The 20922-nt window shown below is 42.5% G+C and overlaps 1 protein-coding gene across 2 annotated transcripts; it reads left to right on the top strand.

Moving 5' to 3' along the window:
- The first annotated feature begins 910 nt into the window (after positions 1 to 910).
- Positions 911 to 20228, top strand: grhl1 (grainyhead-like transcription factor 1). 2 transcript variants are annotated; one of them, XM_072690485.1, is made up of 17 exons: positions 911 to 998; positions 3449 to 3635; positions 4099 to 4172; positions 4251 to 4638; positions 5122 to 5204; positions 5472 to 5628; positions 5964 to 6075; positions 7092 to 7186; positions 10581 to 10791; positions 11352 to 11479; positions 11561 to 11565; positions 13005 to 13028; positions 14374 to 14388; positions 14574 to 14659; positions 16693 to 16778; positions 19822 to 19886; positions 19969 to 20228. In XM_072690485.1, exons 1-17 carry the CDS (start codon positions 979 to 981, stop codon positions 20081 to 20083), a joined length of 1851 nt encoding a protein of 616 aa, XP_072546586.1. In that variant the 5' UTR covers positions 911 to 978; the 3' UTR covers positions 20084 to 20228. The 2 variants fall into 2 exon arrangements, with proteins under 2 accessions (XP_072546586.1, XP_072546585.1); XM_072690484.1 differs by lacking the exons at positions 11561 to 11565; positions 13005 to 13028; positions 14374 to 14388 and adding an exon at positions 14279 to 14307.
- Positions 20229 to 20922: the final 694 nt, after the last annotated feature.

The raw sequence follows: 20922 nt of genomic DNA, 5'->3' as shown, positions 1-20922 counted from the left end.
AAGTGTGTGGAGATACCCCTATAGGATAAATGACATTATCCTTTATCACGCACACTGGAACTGATACAACATATGCCCACATGCCTTATGTTAAATCCTTAAAGATCACCGTCTCCTGTTTATCTGAATGGGAGTACAAATAATGTACTAGAACTTTACTCAAAAGTAAATAGTTAATCTTCTCTATGTAGGTTTTGATTTCTAATTAAAAAAAACACCAGATCTACACAAAGTACACTGCTCTACAAAATCACTTGCCATATGTTTAACTGGTGTTATGTTTTGTACAGTGTAGAATGAAATACTGGATGATTATATATATATATATATATATATATATATATATATATATATATATATATATATATATATATATATATATAATGTATATGATTTTTGGTGTGTTATTTGCCTTGAGATTTAATTATTGCATTTTAAATATGAGGCATTCTGAATATACTAAATTTACTGAAGTTACCTAATATGGTAACAGTCGGTTTATTATTTTTTTTATTTAACTACAGTGAAACGAAAGCAATCATTTACATCATCATCAATGCTGCTGAGCTGTAGTGTGTTATAACTTTAAATATAAAAAAATATATTTTAGTAATTATTATCTTAAAAAAAAAAAGCAGAGAATCACAGACAGACCAAATTCACTAAAATCCCGCTAGAATCGCTCCTGCCACCCCATTGGCCCTCGTCTTTTGTGTTTACGTGGTTTCTAGAACCTTGTTAACCAATCACAAGTTGGTTGCAGATGAGGCCCCGCCCTCCCGTGAAACCCAATCCCACGGCCAGTCACAGGTAAAACCGGCCCCAAATTTTGAGTAAATCCCAAAAAGCAAGAAAAGCCAACAAAACCCGTTCTCGCGCACACGCAGCTCAGAGCAGCCCTCATTCCCTCGCTTCTCCTGAGAAGAAGACGGGTCGGATTTACAGTACCAACTAGAAAGTCCAGTCCGACCGAGCGAGATGTCACAGGAGCATGACAAGTAAGTGTCTACAGTCACTAAGAGCCGAGGTCCACTGTGGAGATACAGCGCGCGCTCTGAGGGCAGCGTGCAGGTCTTCAAGTGATTTTGAAGAAACCTTTGGAGTCGCTGCGAGACTAGAGGCACAGGAGCTCTTTCGGGGCTGTGAAGGCGCGCGGTGGTCGTTTAGCCAGCGTAGCTGTAGCTGTTCGCCTTTTCTCGCCTGTGCCGTTTACAGGTGTACCTGCACCTGTTGCGCGAGCTAGCTCGGTCATGCGCCGAGTGCGCGCGTGCGCGCGCGCGCGCCTTCGTGCAGGAACGCTAGATAAAGAATATTATCACGGCTGTTCTTTTTATTTTTGTTATTATAAAGAAGAGCTGAGCTGAGCTGAGCTGGGTTTCAGTCTAAACATGTCTGCTTTTCAGTCGGTTTGTGTTGTCTCATGGATTTAGTGTTGACTAATGGAGTGGATGGACACGGTGTAGCCCGTCCGAGCCCGAGCCCGAGCCCGAGCCTGAGCCCGAGCCCGAGCCCAAGTCATGACATTTAATGGGTCTACATCTCCTCAAGTCTTTGGAGAAGCTGGAGACTGACTGGAGTTAACCGGCGACCAACATTAAGGCTTTTTATTATTATTATTATTATTCATTTTTTAACGTATCGTCAGTCTATGCATTTGATTTTCTGGGCAAAGACGAGGAGGCTGACTCCAGTGAAATTGTACACCTGCTAGGCGTTGCCTGTTTCGTGCCGCGGACACAGTGTGTTTAAGCCCTTTTGTACGTTGTTTAAATCGTACATATAAACACAGTCGGACGGCTGAAGGACTTTTTTTAAGGTCACTTAAAAACCCACTAAGTCCTTTTAATACAAGAACGAGCCGAAGACTCGCCGAGGAGCTCACCTGTCACACACAAACAGCGCCTGGAGCTTCGCTTGACAGCCGTACTGTAAACGCTCAGCGTCGACGGGCAATTCAGGCACAAGCTCGCGGTCCAGGCCGCTGGGTAATCCTACACTTTACCTACAAATCCAGCAGCAACTATTTTCTCCCTCTTGGATTTGGTCAGGATGCAGTTTTCGCCTCATCATTACAAATTTCGCGCTTGGTCGCCCCTCTTGTTTTAGTAGCGGGGTTGCGTGTCCATTCAGGGCGCATTGTCCCAGGATAACGGATCTATCGGGTTGCAGGGGTTAAAATCAAACAGAAAGTTAAAGAATAGCACAATTAGTGATCAGATTTCCCCTAATCCGTTTGCTTTTACCTATATGGACGCGACGTTTTTCGTCATAGCAACTCGGCGTTGGAAACCCGGATTATAACTCCGGCGTGAATGGAGACCAGTCATTCAACACAATAACATACAATCCAGCCTTTAAAGAGCGGGCAATCATCTCCAACACAGCGGTTCAGTTGTTACCGTGGTGAGGGATGACAGTCGGTGTAAGAGTGTCGGTCCCTGTAAGAGAGTTGGATGATTGACACTGAAGACAGCATTACAGTACGTGGCACTTTACCAGAAGATTTACCTGAAGGTGCACAAACAGCAGCGTTAAAAGCCCCTAGGAACAGCACTACAGTTTGCAGCCCTGTGTAGTGCAAGTGTTCCTTTATAACTCTATCTAGTCATGTGATTTTACTCCCTGTACCATGTTTGAGTGATTGTGGACTGATCCATTCACAAAAAAAAAAAAAAAAAGATTAGATTTGATGCCAGTAATATCACCAATATTATGTGTTAAAATGTAAAAAAAAACTCTTTAGTTGTTGACCTAAAATCATAGTTGTTGCAAATGTTTTCTTCATTGTGAAAATGTGTAAAAAAAAAAAAAAAAAAACCTTCCCCTGTACGGAGTAGAATTAACTTGGGGGATATAGCCTAGATCTCAGTTTGAGGGTGATGATCACCTCCGGTCACCTTTTTTACAACTCCTGTACTCCTAACATGGTGACGATGAGGAGGAGGAGGAGGAGGAGAAGGAGGTGGAGGAGGCTGGAATGGGGCAATGACAGTTTTTAAAAATACACCAGGGCTTTGACGCAAAGCAGCAGCGAAAAGTTTGTGGAATGTCAAGACAGATCACTCCATCAAGACACCTGACAGCCAACCAATGAGTGACTGTGATCTTTTTTCGTCTTACTGGAAGAGCCAGTAGAGCATCTTGTCAGACAGGAAGCTGCTGAGATTTATTCCACATTCGGTTTTGTGGTAGAGCAGCAGGATAAAGAAGGCCTTTGACTGCCTTTTTACACAACAATAAATGTTCATGTGTCATTTTTTTAGTTTTTCACCGTAATCCAGTACAACACCAAGGCTTTGGTTCTTTCAGCGTCCACATTTCACCTGGGACTTCTGATTGGCTCCTCTTGAGCTCCTAATTCCTACACATGTCTCTATTGGTACACACATTTACAGATATCCACTACTGCTGCTTCTCTGGCTCATTTGCACCTCTCTATTCCTAACAGTAAACGGGCGGTGCTGGTGCTACAGAATGATCCAGCGTATAGCCAGCGGCGGGCCTTCACCAGTGAGGACGAAGCCTGGAAGTCCTTTCTGGAGAACCCTCTCACCGCAGCCACAAAGGCCATGATGAGCATCAATGGAGATGAAGACAGTGCGGCCGCTCTGGGCCTGCTGTATGACTATTACAAGGTATGAGACCTGGGCCTATACTGAATGTATGAGGACTCTTGGAGATAACTTCTGTGTATCCGCCTGTCAGAAAATTGATCACAATACAGCTGAAATAGTCAAATACTGAAATGTGTCAGGTGAACTGAGGGCTGAATCAGTGGCCACTATGTAAGCACTAAGTAAGCAGTTAGTGGGGATTTGTTTTGCCACCTATGGCTTCATGTTTAATTTTTAGCAAGACAAAGTAGCAAAACACCAAATATAAAACCAGCCCAAATTTTATGGTTAATAACTCATATTTATTGACCAGTATTTCATCATCATGAATTTGATCATTGATTAAAACCATAAACTCAAACCGTACTTTCCACTGAAAGCTTTGAAAGGCAGCTTTCTGATTTAGTAACTAGGCCACCCAATGCACTGTATGCCCACCGTATTATATAACAGGGTTGACAGAGGCTGTGTTTGCCTTCCCCAGGTGCCACGGGAAAAGAGGACAATATCCCAGCCGAAGGCCGACATCCTTGGCTCTGATGTGGATCTCAACAAAAGGTGACGTCTTCTTCAAAGCTGTATTTTTGGCCAGTTCTGTTGTTCCTGTTGTCTGACGTCTGTGTTGATATTCAGCAGGAATATGATGGCTCCGCTCCCCGAGACATCCATGGCGTCGGCTGAGAACAGGATCCAGGTGGTAAAGGGGGTCGTCCTTCCTGGGAGCATTGTGCTTCCAGGGAGCCATCCAGGAAACCATTCAGTGGTGCAGGATAAGAGGGCACTCTTCCCATCACCTGACACCACTGTCACAGTGTCCATCGCTGCTGTGCCCAACTACCCGGTCAAGACGGAAGTGCCGTCGCATGGTTTCTCCGTCACTGTACCCAACCCGCACTGTTCAGAGCCAGACAACCATTCGGTGGTTTTTGACCGACAGCTTGCTCACAGCCAGTTCAGTCCCAACACTCAGCCTCGCACCCCCGATTCCACCTTTCCAGAAACCTTTAAGGACGGCTCTCAAGAGGTAGGCCATGGAGCTGACCTATCCCCTTATTCCTCTTTATGTTTTCTTTTCTCACACTCAGCGTGCCCCTGTCTCCCACCCTCATATGATATCACATTTACAGGAGACTCCAGAGCGGGGTGGTGCGCTGCTCATAATGTTATTTGAACGTAGCCAGAATTGCGGCTAGCATGTCATTATGCCATTGTGTCGCTGGCACAATAAAGTGCTGTATTTTTCTCCTGAACAATAGCCAGGACCTTCTCTCTCTCTTTTTCTTTCTCTCTGGCTCTCTCTCTCTGTCCCTTTCTGTATTAAACCTAGATTGGCGGGGGGATTACTTTAGAAAGCCCCAACAAAACCCTGCACACACAGGGAGTGGGGGAGAGCTTTTTTTGTTTGTTTGTCCTACAGCTCTGCTCTATGGCTGGCTAGAAGCATGGCCACGGCGTGGCTGTTTGCACTCATGCCGGGTCCTCTCGCCCGCCCTTTTGTGCTTTGCAGGTGTTCTCGTTCCCAGGGGATCTCCAGTTACGGATGGCCTCTATGGCGCAGGAGGAGTATGCCGCGTTCGACACCGTGTCAGGGTAAGCTGCCACACATTAGACTCCAGAGAGACACCTCACTTGAGGGCAGCCCTCCGGGGAGTGAATGGATTATGTCAGCTGATCAGACAGAGCCGTTGGAGTGTTATGGATAAAGCCTACAAGCAAATGAATGTAAACCTCTAGCACACATGAACAAGACCATTTCCATATAGCTGCAAACAAAGTGGAAAGTGCTAAAGTGATATATTGATAGGGACCGGTATAACTCAGTGTCACAGGAGAGCTGTTTCTGTGTTTGCTTCACAGTAACAATTTCGAATACACACTGGAAGCCTCAAAGTCCCTCCGGCAGAAGTCAGGCGATGGCACCATGACGTACCTCAATAAGGGCCAGTTTTACCCCATCACTCTAAAGGAGACTGACAACAGCAAGGTCATGCATCATCCCATTTGCAAAGTCAGGGTAAGTGGAGTGTTAGTGCATGTATGTGTGTGGTGCTGCATAATTCACTATATTTCCAAACGTTTGTGGACATATTATTCAGCTGCACAGACAACTTATATAATCTATAATGCAAAGCTGTGGAGCAGTAGAACTATGTTGTCTAGGTTGACAGTTTAGATCCAGAGCTGTCACTCAGATATTGGTACTTGATCTCGCCAATGCTTTTGTGGCTGAAATCAATCAAATCCACCATTAAATCTTTTTAAAACTTTTGATTTTGGGAGAAACATAGGATGAGCAGGTGTCCACAAACTTTTAGTTGTATTATGTCATTGCCTGCTGTGTTTTCACAGAGCGTTGTGATGGTAGTGTTTGGAGAAGAGAAATGCAGGGACGATCAGCTTAAGCATTGGAAGTACTGGCACTCCAGGCAACACACAGCCAAACAGAGGTGCATTGACATTGGTAAGGAGTTTCAAATGTTCTCTAAACCCACTTGTTTCTTCTGTTGCCTTCATCAACATGAAACAAGAAACAAGAAAGTCAGAATCAGTAAACCACATCACAGCCAGACGTCCATTCTCCATTCACAAACACTTCTGTTGTCATTCTTTCACTGTAACATTCTCTAATGTAAAACTTTCATCTACGTGATTCTAGTTTTGGTTCATTAATAAGAGAAATGGCTGGTTTTACGAACACGGATGCAAATAGTTACTACCCCACAAAGTGGGGCTATTAGGTGATTTCTGTCAATTAGCCCCTGTACTGAACCAAACCCTTGACAGATCAAAGAGGACAGTCATGCTACAATGGAAATGGCTGGGTGAGGGGGGATGTGGAGGTAGAGCTTAATGATCCTATTTGTTTACCATCCACAAACCGAACTCAATGGGGGCGGCAGGTGGGGACAAGGCAAACGACCTAACCATACCTGGAAAAAGAGAGAGGCTGCGATGAGTCTAAACGCTCAACAGACAACAAAGGTCAGAAGACAACATAAGCGAAGGCTGTGTTGCTTCTTTCGCTCAGTGAGGATATCTCCAACTTCGTTGGGGTGAACTTCACTCACTTATCAATTTACATACATGTTTTGGGAACTTAGATATAGGCCTAAGTGGTCTATAGCATGGCTAGTAGTCACTACTCAGGATCTAGTTACACCAATGATGGATAGGCCCTATCTGAACACAACTTAGACTTGACAAGTTTGGCTGTTTACATTGCTGGTCAGTGTAATTTCACAGTCCATAGAGTAGCTGAAAGAGTCTTGAGGAGCCGGTTGAGTCCAGTTTTACCTGTCATCTATTAATAGGTCACAGCACTAAGTCTAGCTGAAGTTGTTCTTCTTCTCTTCTGCTTCCATGTGTAAACACACAGCATTACTTGATGTCCGTTTTTTTTTTTCCTGGAAAACATCTCTCTTTACATCTTCCCTCCCACCATTATTTCTAACCTCAGCATCTTTACGCTTTTCACAGCCGACTACAAAGAAAGCTTTAACACCATCAGTAACATTGAGGAGATTGCCTACAACGCTATCTCTTTCACATGGGACATGAATGAGGAGGCAAAGGTAAGACTGGTGCACATTTTGATCACTCTTTTGGTTAACGTGGAAATAAAAGGTCCAGTAAATAACACATTAATAGAGCACATTTAATCTGCAAGTTCTGCACTGTCATGAGCCTCCGTTTTCACTACTTTCCTCAATTCCTTCATAACGAGGCTAAAAAGGTAAAATCGGTTGTCTTACTTAAAGGACCTTGTAAATGTGGAACATACAGTGCTGTATGGGCAGCAGCTTTAGAAAACTTGTATTTCACTCAGATATTGTTGAAAGTGAGTATTTGTCCTCAAACACGTTTCCATTTGTACTCCCATTACTGATTTTGGTAACCCTTTAAACTCATAAGGCTACATGACACCTACATAAGCCCTCGACAACTGGCATAAACCTACATAAACATTTAAACAGGCTTATTTCCACAAGTATCAGTTGCCATACAAGCTACTCTTGTATGGCAATGTTGATGTCTATGTTGATGTGTTATAACAATTTTAATGTTTATTTAGGTTTATTACTATTGTAGCTTGCATTGGTCTTCTTGTGTAGCCCTATGAATGCTGCCTTGAATGTATGTTTGAATGTAGATCCTTTTTTTGGTCAAATCTATTATTTGCTTCATACCTCCACTTTTAATTGAGTGAGATTTTTCGAGGCAGTGTCCAAATGTTTACTGATATGCAGGTTTTAGGTTTTACACCCCTTTTACATCCCATTGCTTTACTTTTCCCCCGTTAAAGGTCTCAAGGTTGTTAGCCATGTTAGCGTGCATGTAGATGACCAACTTTAAATAAGCCTGACCTTTTAGGAAAGAAGGACCATGGTGGAGATTTATACTCAAAATAGACAACGCAATCCTGGGCAGGTTGTGATTAGTCAAACAATGGGCGTCATTCAGGCAAAACAAACCCAGAGCACTTTTTCTTCAGGTAAGAAACGTGTGATCGGGAGTGAATAATAGCAAGGAAGTGCAAACCGGGGAGTTTCCAGACCTCATATTTCGATTCTCCTGAAGAATATTCTCAGTTTGACAAATCCTTTGGAAAGACTAGAGTTTGAAACAGAAAATACTGTTGGTGGATGCTAATCGTGTGGCTGACAAACTGTGTATGTGTGTGTGTCTGGGTTTTAGTAGTTAGTGAGAATTAGTTCTCAGCCTATTTTACCTGGCAGCTCTATTGTTACTGAGGTGATGCATTAAGAAGGAGACGTTTGGGTGAGCCGCAGCCCTGTGATATACAAACGGCACAAACAGGAATGAGGAAACAAAGTGATAGAAGCAGAAACCCAGAACTTAGACGCTGGCAGCTTTTACGGAATCCCGTCCGACGAGTACGTCAAGACGAGTCTGTCGCAACTTGTCATAAAGTGACAGCCCGGCTTCGGCCGTAATCAGCCTCCACTGATCAGTTTCTTTTCAGGAGCTAGGAGCTGAAGGGGTTAGTGGCCTAGTTTTCTTTTTTAGTCCAAACCATTTGTGTTTGCCGGGATCCATGTTTATGTAGGATAATACAGAAAGTGTTCATATGAGTCATATCCAGAATGAAACCGCTTGTGCTGTGTGTTGTGCTAAAATCCAGGATGTAGATCACAAGATATGCATGGGGTCATAGGATACTCATCCGTGTGCACAGTCTCTGGAGTGCTGTCTGTTTACTGTGTCGGTGTGTGTGTGTGTGTGTGTGTGTGTGCACAACACAGACAAACCGTCAGAGAAAGAGAGAGATAGATAGAGAGATGTATAGAGATTTTGTAGTGTGTTTGCTAATTTGATAACACTACAGAAAGCTCTTCACATTGGACAGGGATTATTAATGAAATATTATTGATTGTTCTGTACACTGAAATAGTGACTCACTTGTGTGGGCCACAGGCACAAGGCAGTAACAGAAACAGACTGCATTATCCATAATTATCCCTGTTGTGTCCCCTAGTGGCTTCTCTAGAAATAACAGGCAGTGCAACTTCACTGCACCTGTTGTAGACTTTGTTCTTTAAACCCCTTCTCAGAATATTCATAAATACTTTAAGTACTCTACCTTACACACTTACCTTTAATTTTAGTATTTATATTGTCCCATATTAATATTTATGTTCATTTGATAGTTAAAAGAACAGTTAGATTTCAATATGAATACGTTACTGGAGTTCATTGTATTTGAACTGTATTTTGCAGAAGTGAGGGTCACTTTCACAGTTGTATTTAAATTCAGTGACACATAATTAAACCGACTGGTTATAAAGAAGAACTCTGACCTCTAGAACTCTACACTCTGAACCTTATTTACACCTGATCAGATCACAAGATCACCGTGCAGTGAACACACACTGGTGAAACACACAGTGGACAGTAAGCACACGTGCCCGGAGCGGTGGGCGGCCATTGCTGCAGCCCCCGGAGAGCAGAGAGAGGGCCCAACAGTGGCAGCTTGCCGAGTCCCTGTCATCAATAGCCTGGAGCTCTAACTGCTAAGCCACCACTGCCCCTAAGAGAAGGATTATACACTTTATAGAGCAGGGATACACACCTCCAGTTCCAGAGGGGGCGGTCTCCAGCCAAGTTTGGTGGTTGCCCTACTTAAACACACCTAATTCAACTCCTCAGTTAATTACCAGGCAAAGTGGGTGTGTTTAAGTAGGCCAACCACCAAACTTTGCTGGAGGCTGACCCTCCAGGACTGGAGTTGTGCACCCCTGTTAAAGAGACAAACAATGCTCATTTGTATTATGTTGAGCACAGTGTCCTGAATATCATCACATCAAAAACCTTGTATCTCCTAAATGACACGTTTACAGGAGAAGGAAAAACACTTATATTGCATTCATGATATTTTGTTACAATATAAAGAACTATATAAAGAACTGCCAGACTCATATTATGTCACAAATGGCAAAACTGAGATGCATGCTGTTTTCAAAGCAGGTAGACATGGCTTTAAGGATTCCAGGCAACATGCAATTGCACAAATGGGCCAAAAGAGGGAGACATGCATTATTTTTTTACTGCCTCTAGTGCCTCTAGTGTACAACAGAGCACTGCTTCTGGCTCTGAATGGCTGACATCCAGGTGATTTCCCTGCTCAGACCACCTACAGAACCTGATAATTAACTGATGAGTTGAATCAGGTGTGTTTGAGGAGCAGGAACAGAACCGATGAACCCTGGGGTACAGCCTAATATAAGTGTGATCCAGGACATTTCTGAACTGTGTGAGAGATAGCATACATTGTTTTTTAGCTGAATATTTAGGGAATACTCAATGAAAAAATGATGGACATAACATGGAAAGGTTCCAAGTACCCCGCCTAGGAAAGCTCTACTGTAGACAGTGCACCAGCGTAATGCATCGGTGTAGCATCACTTTTGACCTCTCTCCTTCTCCCCCTCCCTCCACTTTCCTCAGATCTTTATCTCCGTGAACTGCTTAAGCACAGACTTTTCCTCTCAGAAGGGGGTGAAGGGTCTTCCCCTCAACCTGCAGATCGACACCTACAGCTACAACAACCGCAGCAACAAGCCCATCCACCGCGCATACTGCCAGATCAAAGTGTTCTGTGACAAGGGTGCTGAGCGCAAGATCCGTGATGAGGAGCGCAAGCAGTCGCGCAGGAAGGGCAAATGTGCTGATGTCAACACCAGTCTGGGCTGTGAGTTTGACCTTAAGCATCTCCATAATCACATTCTGATTGCATGAAAACAGTAGAGGACAGGTGCATATGCAAATGTACTGACCTGGTTACCATTAACTTTAACTTACCCATTAAGCCGTATTATTGGCTCGGGTGGAGTATTCCTTTAAGCATTCTTTCCTCATTTGAACTGAGTAGTACTTAGTATTAAGTAATACATAGATATCTGTGTATATATATATATATATATATATATATATATATATGTATTAGTATATCTATGTATATCTATGTGACCAGTATAGGGACATAAATATCTGACATTATTACAGTACCAATCAGTACCACCAAAACCACATGGCAAATACACTCCCACCATGTCCTTACTCTAGAATTGTGGCTCATTAGAAATAAAACCAGCTCTGTAACCCTCTCTTTTTTACTGGAGGGAGTACCCCCTGGTAGAAGAGTGGGAGAAAATCTGTTTCATCTGCACTTTCAGGTTGATTTGAGTTATTTATGTGTGTGTGTTTGTTCCTCTTCAGTTGTGGACGTCAAGGTGCCTCTCCTGCCCAAGCGCAGTGATATCACCACCTTTAAGATGATGACAGACCTGGAGACACAGCCTGTCCTCTTCATTCCAGACATCCACTTTGCCAACTTCCAGCGCCACGTGAGTACCAGCAACGTTTTCTTATCACTACTACTGCTTCAAATAAGTGGCCAGCACAGCACTGAACAACATCTGAGTCAGTCTCAGTGCATCATCCTCTGACTTACACGGCACTGTTACTCAGTCCAGTCATCCAAAGTCACCAGAACGCCTAAGCATCTGTTCTATTCCAGCTTCATCTCTCCAAGCCATTAGGAACATTCACATACCTCGTACATACCTCGTTTATTGGAGCTGGGTGAGACCATTAAAACTAACATTAACATCATTTTTAATAGCAGTGTCACAGCGTGATCTGTGAATCAATTACAGTTTAATACGACCATCCGATACAAAAGTCTCTGATAAAGGCAGGATGTGTGTCACACAAAAATGACACACTGATAATTAAAAGGCTTCTTAGTTTATCTTTAACTAGTGAATAATTGTATAGAACCTGTAAAGAAGTGCTGGCAATAGAATAGGACACTCTGAAGCAGATAAGCATGAATCTTTTGGCACCATGTCTAAAGCCAGCCGAGGGCTAGATATGTATGAAGGCCAGGGTTGAGCTGGTGGAGCAGTGATTATCCAACATCCTGACCTCACAAATGCTCTTGTCGCTGAATGCAATCAAATCCTCACAGCAGTGCTCCACAATCTGGTAGAAAGTCATCCCTGGACAGTAGAGACAGTTACTCCAACAAAAGCAGAATACACTCTTTTTTATACCCCTGATTTCGCAAGAAACGGCGAATGAGCAGCTGTCCCAATACTTTTGTCCATATAGTGGTGTTTGCTTTTGTTTAGTTAAGTCTATTTAAATGATTGCTTGACTAATCATTAAATAATGAGCAGATTTTGCGATAGTAAATAGTATATTGATGATAGATAGTGAGAATCCTAGATAAGGCATACAGGCATAACTTTCCATCAGATTTTATCATTCTATCACAAATGACTTGTGCTGCACAAAACAAAGCAAAATGATTGTTGGCAGTCTTTTTTACCCTTGTTTTAGTGAAAATGTATCATATTGTGGTGCAATATGATTATGAGCTTAAAATAAAACACCATGCAATTTCTGTTCAGTAAAGTGCAGTGAACTGAACTCTGGCCACAGATGCTGCTACTCACTGAGTGTTATGCTAGTGAGCTGCTGCCTTATATGTAAGCAGTTCCTGCAAACTCACCCTGGAGATAACACACCCACAGCACAGTCAGGTCACTGTGACCTGAGAGCTGTTCTTTGGTAGCACGCGGGATCTGCGTGCTCTCTCAATGTCATGGAATGAGCTCTTTATGGTACAGTTTTGGCTGTTATCAGATAGGACTCTGATAGCTCTGGTGAAGAATCTTTAGCCAGGCACTAAATAATTACAACGACTAATAACTAGCTATAGTTTAGCTGCTTTTATGGTTGCTAACATAAACCTCAGGGCGTAGTGGAGAGGCCCTTGCTACTTGTTTGCATGCATTTTCTCCTCAGCTGCAAAGCGTGGAGTGATGCGCCATAGTTTATGCTATGGCCGATATAAAGTCCAAGCGCCTTGTCATTGCCCTGCTCAGAGTCATCTGCTTCTGATGTCACATGTCTGCTATTAGAGCACAGGTGAGAGGCTTCCCTGAATTTCACTCTTAACCACTTGCCTGGCTGCACACTCGCAGGCAGAGGATCAGTGTTTTCCGCTTGAATCATGTGGCATTGACCCCCAGATCATGCTGAAGCCAAAAATAAACCTCCCCGTCTGTTTGCTGTCCTAGCGTACACAGGAAAACATTTGTTTTAGCTCTGGGGGCTGGTGCAGCTCTAATGGCAACCCTGCTGAACCCCCGGATGGGTTCAGTCACCTAGCAGCAGGTGGAGAAGTGCTCCTATTGCATCTTGTGTACACTAAGGCTGTTCAGTGGATGGTGGAGAAAGACATGTCAAGTCTCTTGTCTTCAATCCTGTAGCTAACCAACAAAAACAACCCAATCACTAATAAGAATTCTGGTCATACTGCATATTTACTATTAATAATATTTCTTTAATATTACTCTTACCGAAATGTATGAAGTTATTGTCACAGTGGTCTAAAGTGGCACATTTCTCATCTTTAGACCAAGTTCAAATGCTCGGACCAATATTGTGACACTACAAATGACCATTTATTAAGGTAGTTATTACCTTATGCTCAGTGTGTCGGTGCAATAGCAAGGACATTGTGGAGAGGCATTTTACTGCTAGTCTTTAAAGATAAGATCAGCAATGTCAAGGTTCTTCATACTCACACATCTATTTACAAAAGGTTCCACTTTTATTTTTAAAGAGTGTAAAGCAGTCCAGTTTATTTAAGGACGTCAGCAAAAAGAGCTCGGATGTTGATTGTAATCACAATTGCATTTTCGTCCCATTTTTCCTTACAAATGATCACAGTTCCTTTAAACTAGGTAGATAAATAGAAATAGATAGATAGATAGATAGATAGATAGATAGATAGATTGACTGATTTAAATGAAAACTGTCTGGAAACAGTCATTTGTATATTGGCTCTAGCTCCATGTGGTAAAATAGCATACTGATGTTTAGCATTGTCAACGCTATCAAGCTGCTTTTAAAAACCTTTTCCTCCAATGTTGTTTAATTGCTGGCAGGTGGCAAGTAAGGCATCTATGAATAAAATGTAGAAGACTGGAACTCTTGTTGTACGTTAAGTAAAGTCTGCCATTCCATGTCATGCCAACTGTTCGCATGCTGTTGTAGTGAACATGTAGCAGTCGCCTCTGCCTGCTGTGTAACATTATTAATGCTTCCTTTGTTGTCTTCTCTCTTCACAGCCTTTCTCTCCTGAAGATGCCGAAGATGGGTAAGTTTGCTTTTTTTCTCTCACTCCTGCTCTCTTGCTGCTAATATTGGCTGGGTTTGGAAGGAGGAGAAAAAGGGAAGGGTTCAAAATGTGCACTGTGGAGCAAAAGTCAACTTTAGCTGAGTCCTCAGCACTACCAGGAAAAGTAGAGGCACCATTTCAGTGGCTGGGTCAATGGCTAATGGTGTGCTTTTCTCAGAAATGCACTCATCAACCTAATCTTTCTCTCTCTCTCTCTCTCTTCCCCTCTCTCTTGTGCCTTCTAGCTCTGGGATGAAGAGATTACCCTTCTCAGAGGAGGAGTTTGGATCTCCTCCCAATAAGTTGGCCCGGGTGGATGAACCAAAGAGAGGTGTGTTGGGTTTTTGCAGCCTTGTCTGCTTGGACTTGTAGGTCTGAACAGACAACCTTTTGTGTGTGACTGCTAGTGCAGATATACATTTATTCAGACTTTTGGAATCAATGTCAAAACTTATAATGATATTCCAGTCTAGTTATATATGATAGGGTTCAAACACATTTTAGTAGTAATAAACAAATTGGATTCAAATGTGTTCAGAATGATTTGAAAGCACAAGATGTTTTTTAATGACCAAAAAGGATGTATAATACAATATAGAGTATTTTATGTTAAATAATAAGATAATATCATGTTCTTAAAATACTTGAATAAACATGGAAATATAACTTTAAATAGTTTAAAACATCCTTTTAATGACAGGTTCATGAGATTTTACATTAAAATCAAACATTAATAGGACCACTCGTTCCAAAGTGTGTGTTTTGTTTGTTGCGGTACCTGCGGAGTCACCATGGTGCAGTCCCATTAGAATGATGTTTCCTGGTGTCTCAGTCACCTTAAATAGCCTCTGTCTGCTTCTCATGTGCTTGTTTCTCTTTGTGTGTGGACCCGGTATTTTGTGAAACAGCATTGTGCATGCTTTCAGCTACAGCTTGGCAAACAAGAGTCACGTCTACTACAGCCCACAGTAACCCACAGTAACCCACGTTGGAGGTTTAAATGGCATGCTGATGCTAGCTTAACTTATTATACATGAGGAAGGCCTGATTCTACATATTATTCTACATATTATATATATTGTTAAAAATTAGTTCATAAACATGGTACATACCCAACTAAGGATAAAAGGGCTGCTGTAATGTGAGTGAATGTGAGCCAATCTATATTATCTCTGTCCAGTGAAAACCATGTATCTCTAAAATGTTGACTTTACAGGAAGAGGCAGAAATGTATATAAAATAAGAGTTCTAAGTAATTTAGATAATTTCTATTGGCCTATTCTTCCAGAATGATATACATGGTGTACAGAGCACCTACAGGGTTCATGGAGAAAACAAAAACCGGACAAAAATGGAGATACATGTTTTTTAATTGAACAGCAGCGATATGTAAATATGTATATATTCCGCCATTATACTCATATTTCAGTAGCCCATTTATTCTTAGTTAGGTATGTACAATGTTTAGAAAACTAATTGTAGATTCAGGCCTTCCCAAGCTAGGTCAAATATTTTTTTTATCAGAAACCTCACAAAAAATGTGCAGTGCATAAGGTCCCCAGGACTGGGACTAAGGGGTTGTTTGGTTTTCTGTTATGAGGATTTGAAGAACTTGATTTGTTGTTTTTCAGAAATTCACATGAGTGCCTGCTTAGATCCCTCACCCGTGCATGCAAACATTGCAACAAACAGTCCTTGAGCTAGCGCTTAATAAAAGAGCAGCAGTAGCTGGTCAAAGGAGCCCTGCTGGTCTCCCCACGTGTTGGCTTTTCTCGGGCCCTCTTATTTGCCTCTTGGCTCGAGTTAGAGGCTGAGGGGTGGGTGTGTATGTGCAGGCGTGTGTATGTGCGTGTTTGGCCAGGCCTGGCGCCAAAACCAACACAAAATCTCTGCTTTAGGAAGCAGAGTGTAATCCCCGTCTTTAGTACCCTCCACTGGGCTCCGCAGCTCTTCTGCGTGCTACCCAGCCGAGCCTTCTAGCCTAGCCGGCTCGAATGCTGCTCACTTCTCCTGCAGTCTTAGGTCAAAGACAAAAAGGGTGGGGGATTTGCTGTCAGTCTGTGGGTTTGGGCAATGTCCCCAACTGAAGGGGAACAGTATGTGAGGTGCAGAGTCACTGAGGCCAAGGACACCCAGAACAGATCAAATGCCCAACCACATGAAGGCTTGGCCACAGCAAAATAGATGACATTGACTTTACTTTTGCTGGTAAACGTTTTTGTTGTTTTACTTTTTGGGTCCCGTAGCTCTGACCTCAGTTTCGAGAAGTCCAGAGGAAGTGTGTGCATGTGTGTGTGTGTGTGTGTGCGTTTCTATGTAAGTGTGTCTTACGACATCTGACCGCATTTTTTTCGGCCCTCTCAGTTTTGCTGTATGTACGGAAGGAGAGCGAGGAGGTTTTTGATGCCCTCATGCTGAAGACTCCTACACTGAAAGGACTGGTGGAAGCGGTGAGTTCATCTCTTATGGTGTCAAAACACAAGCTAACACATCATTACACAGCGACACAGAGGAGCCTGAGGCTTCCCTCGCTTCAGTCTCTGTCAGACTTTCCAGACAAAACTAAAAACAACGCTACCCTCTGCCACCGGGGAACAATCAGCACCAAGCCACTGATGGAATAAAACCATTGATATACATATTAGGGGCACAGGTAATAGATTACATGCTTCTATACTTGGTCTGCCACTTGGTCTGGTAAATGTTGGAAGCAACAGCATATAGTATATGTAGTACTACATTATTTCAACTGCAGAAACAAATAAATACTCTCACATCTGTCACATATTGCATCTAAAAACATGACCAAGAACTGCTACCTACTTTAATTACAACCTACTGACTAACATGCCAAACAATCAGTTATAACCTGCTGTTTTGCTGCGATGTGAGGGAGCTGATAGGAAAAAGCCAACCCATGTACGGTACTTCACTCAGAAAGGCTCACTGCTTGTCAGGAATTCCACTGTTGGTAGTTGTTTTTGAGAACTACAGTTCAGCTGAAAAAAGTGTCATCCAATCAGAATGCAGTTGATAAAATCTGTATAGTTATGGCCATCTTAATACACAATAAATATCAGACGCTCCCTTTATGCACAGACACATAATTATTAGTCATGAGTAAAGGTATAAATATGCATCACTATGGCCTGAAAGTGGTGATTTAAGTGATTGATTTAGTAAACTTAATATATTGTTTTTATTCTTTATGGCATCGCTTTCACACAAAAACCTTATATGTCCAAAACAGCAGTTATTAATGAAATAGTGATTATATTGGTTAGTTTATTAAGAAATTAATTAAGACCCAATATAGAGAACAGCGAAAAAGTGGGAAAATATAAAAAAAATGACGATATGACTGACAATACACCACTGTTTCCAGTTTATCTTTAAAATGAATTCTGAATTGTACCCAAATAATCAAATCAAATCGAGTCATTTCCTAAAGAACTGGAGCTTAATTATTTGTGTCCATCTTAACACACAATAAACACATCCCACATATGAATGAAAATCTGCAGCAAGGGCTTCAATAGTCCGCCCCCTGTTGGTGACCCAGGTCTTTAATATGCCTCTATGAACAGAACAAATGCATACAGTGAAGTTATTTTATACGAAAACATGCTCCGAACCCCTGTGCGTCGTGATCTGACTTTAAATCATGCTGCAGCAGATAGGTCATGTAAGGGCACACCACTAGAGAGAGACAAATAAGTACAGCAGTAGACCGTGGAACAGAATCTTTGTGGGTGGCCTTGCTGTGAAATCACCCGCCACACACAAACACGTGTGAGCGCGGACTTTTCCTTCTTTCTCTATCCCTCATTCCTTCTTTGCTGCCGTTTCCTCAGTAATTACACAGCCTATCTGAAGCCATGGCTCAGATCATAATACAGCAGAGCGTCTTCCAGCCAATTCCCGGGAAGAGAGAGCGAGAGAGCGAGCCAGGTGCCAGGGGAGTGTAACCGACACGTGTGATGTGCTCAGAAACCCCTCACTGATCAACATGTGGGGCACACTGGCATGGGGTTGGTGGGGCTAAGGTCTAATCAGGTCACTGCACTCACAGAAGGCTCAAAGAACAGTGAGAGGCGTGCTATCACTAGGAGCTCAGCATGGCTCCACAAACTGCTAACAAACTCCTCACTCCATAGCGGGCCAAGCCTGCACTGACAGGGTCCTAGCAAGGCCTCCACTGGGGCTGGGATGAGCATATGTGTGTGTGTGTGTGTGTGTGTGTGTGTGTGTGAGAGTGTACATCTCAGATCCATTATTAGTCATTTGTAGTAGGGGTATAAACATGCATCATGAATCATCAATCTGAAATTATTTCATGTTAGAATCGATTATATTATTATTATTATTGTTGTTGTTGTGAATTATATTTAATAGTTATATTTAAGAGTAAGCACAAACATATGCACTCATTTTTTATGACTTATATTTATAAATAAAACATTTCAGGCTATTACCAAATGTCATGTCCCCCCAAACAGCTCAGTGTATTGTTTGTGCTTTCCTCCATATTCCACTACTGCGTGAAGGGCTCTTCCAGTTATTGAATATATTCAGTTTTTAACAACAACATTCCAAAAGATACCTAAAATACCAAATTGAGTCAAATTGTGGAGAGATTTCACAAAGCATAAATACAATTTATGGAAATTGATTTCAAATGTGTGAAACCCAGCATATGACAACATGGCATGGCAGTGGTTAATATAAAAAATATTAGCCCTCATAACAGATCCATTAAACATCAAGCTTTCAATATGTTGACAGAACATGCGTAAGCTGTCTGATCTCATCTCTCATATCAGGTTACTGAAAGGCCCAAACAGCTTGGTCAACTAGCAAATCTACGTCATTGCCACGAACACAGTGTGAAGGGTAGGCTACCTTGCAGGACAAAACAGGAACACAAAGCTGAGAGGGGCACACAATGCCAACAGAGGGGGCACTGCCACCCTTTCCCCCTTCTGTGGTGCTGGGCCTGTTTACGGCTGTTATGAGGAGGAATCTAGGTAGCAGGCCACACAGATGGCTTTAGGTGTCATAGACGAGGACTTGCCAACAAAATGGCATGCAGACAGGCCAGAACCCTGAGGAATGGCATGCCTCCGTTTGTTTGTGGGTGTGAGGGGGATGGGTGTGCATGTCTGTGCGTATGTTATGTAGAGGATGGCATTCTACACACACATTACACCGGCATTAGCTATGGGAATGGGCCGAATGACTGACAGGGGTACAGCAGGAGGGGTTGGGCAGGCACTACAATAAGCCCGATGACCTGTAGTATGAGTTGGCAGTGCACCCATTTGCATTTGGTTTACAAATGCTCCATTAAGTCACAGCATGGGGTCACATAACTCACCCAAATGTTTTCTTTTTAAAGAGCAGCAGTTTCTATCTGTGTCATGTGGCCCTCGAATATCATTCCTTTCTGTCTAGTCCAGGAAAAGAGATTAAACAGTCTTTCTTCCTTTTTAGATATCTGAAAAGTATGACGTCCCTCTTGAGAAACTGGGGAAGGTCTACAAGAAGTGCAAAAAAGGGTAAGCAGAAAGCTAACACTTGACCTCCAATGCTGCTATAAGGTGAAAACGAATGCCTAACCATGGTGTATCATCTTGGCAGGATCTTGGTGAACATGGACGACAACATCATCAAGCATTACTCCAATGAGGACACCTTCCAGATCCATATGGAAGAGATCGGGGGCATGGTGAAGCTGACCCTCACTGAGATTTAAACGGCCTTCGTTCTTAGGTTCACCCCCCACCCCTACACCCCACCCCATGGACTTGTTTACATGACTCTTGTCTTCATGGCCTTGGAGGTACCTTAGGCCTTATTCTGTGCACTCCACATCTTTGTTTCCTAATGTGTAGCATAGGCTTTGCTTCTAAACCTTTTTTTTCCCCATAATACTCTTTTTGGACAAAAGGCTAATAAGATGTTGTGCACGTCTATGCATAAGTGTGAATGACCTGAGAATATTTGGGAACATTTGCCTAAAAATGTGTCTACGGTTATAAGCCATACATATATATTTTAGAATATATAAAAAAGCAGAAAGATGGTTTTGAACAGTTTCAGTTAACTCCAGAGTTACTCCGAAGGCAGATGCCCACTAAAACACATTGTCGGTATTATTCTATCTTTGAAAGCCACAGCACTGGAGATTTGAATCTGTAAAGGAGAGACCTGAATGCACACAGTAAAAATGGGGCCAAATGCAGGTCTTGTTGTAGATAGAGGGACTCTATATGGGGCATTCTCATTGGTTTCTTTATTTATACAAAACACTGAGCAGTATTTAGTGTGTACAGCACAACCCTGTGCTCAGCAAGTCTGCAAGGTACTGTGTCACCAGTGTTGTTTGTGTATGTGTGTGACCATGAGTGTGTAGTTTGTTTCTGTGTACAAATCTGTGAGGGGAGGGGGCTTCACTGGAAAAGCAGGTAATTTGCCTTTAAGAGGATCTTAAAGATTTTTGCACTCTTTTGTGCAGTAACACAAATCAGACATCATTTATTTGCAAGATTCAGATCTGAACTAGTGTGCAGATTTGCTCTAGTACAGTGGTTC

Source organism: Salminus brasiliensis, chromosome 10 (assembly GCF_030463535.1).
Source record: "Salminus brasiliensis chromosome 10, fSalBra1.hap2, whole genome shotgun sequence".
NCBI classification, from domain to species: Eukaryota; Metazoa; Chordata; class Actinopteri; order Characiformes; family Bryconidae; genus Salminus; species Salminus brasiliensis.
Note: the sequence above shows the minus strand (reverse complement) of the source record. Positions and strands in the feature narration are given on the sequence as shown.

Bases quoted from the DNA above. Each gene is read 5' to 3' on its own strand.
- grhl1 (XM_072690485.1), top strand. From the start codon at position 979: ATGTCACAGGAGCATGACAA. The intron at 5,629-5,963 runs GTAAGTGGAGTG...GTGTTTTCACAG, and splicing joins ATCCCATTTGCAAAGTCAGG to AGCGTTGTGATGGTAGTGTT. The intron at 16,779-19,821 runs GTGAGTTCATCT...CTTCCTTTTTAG, and splicing joins TGAAAGGACTGGTGGAAGCG to ATATCTGAAAAGTATGACGT.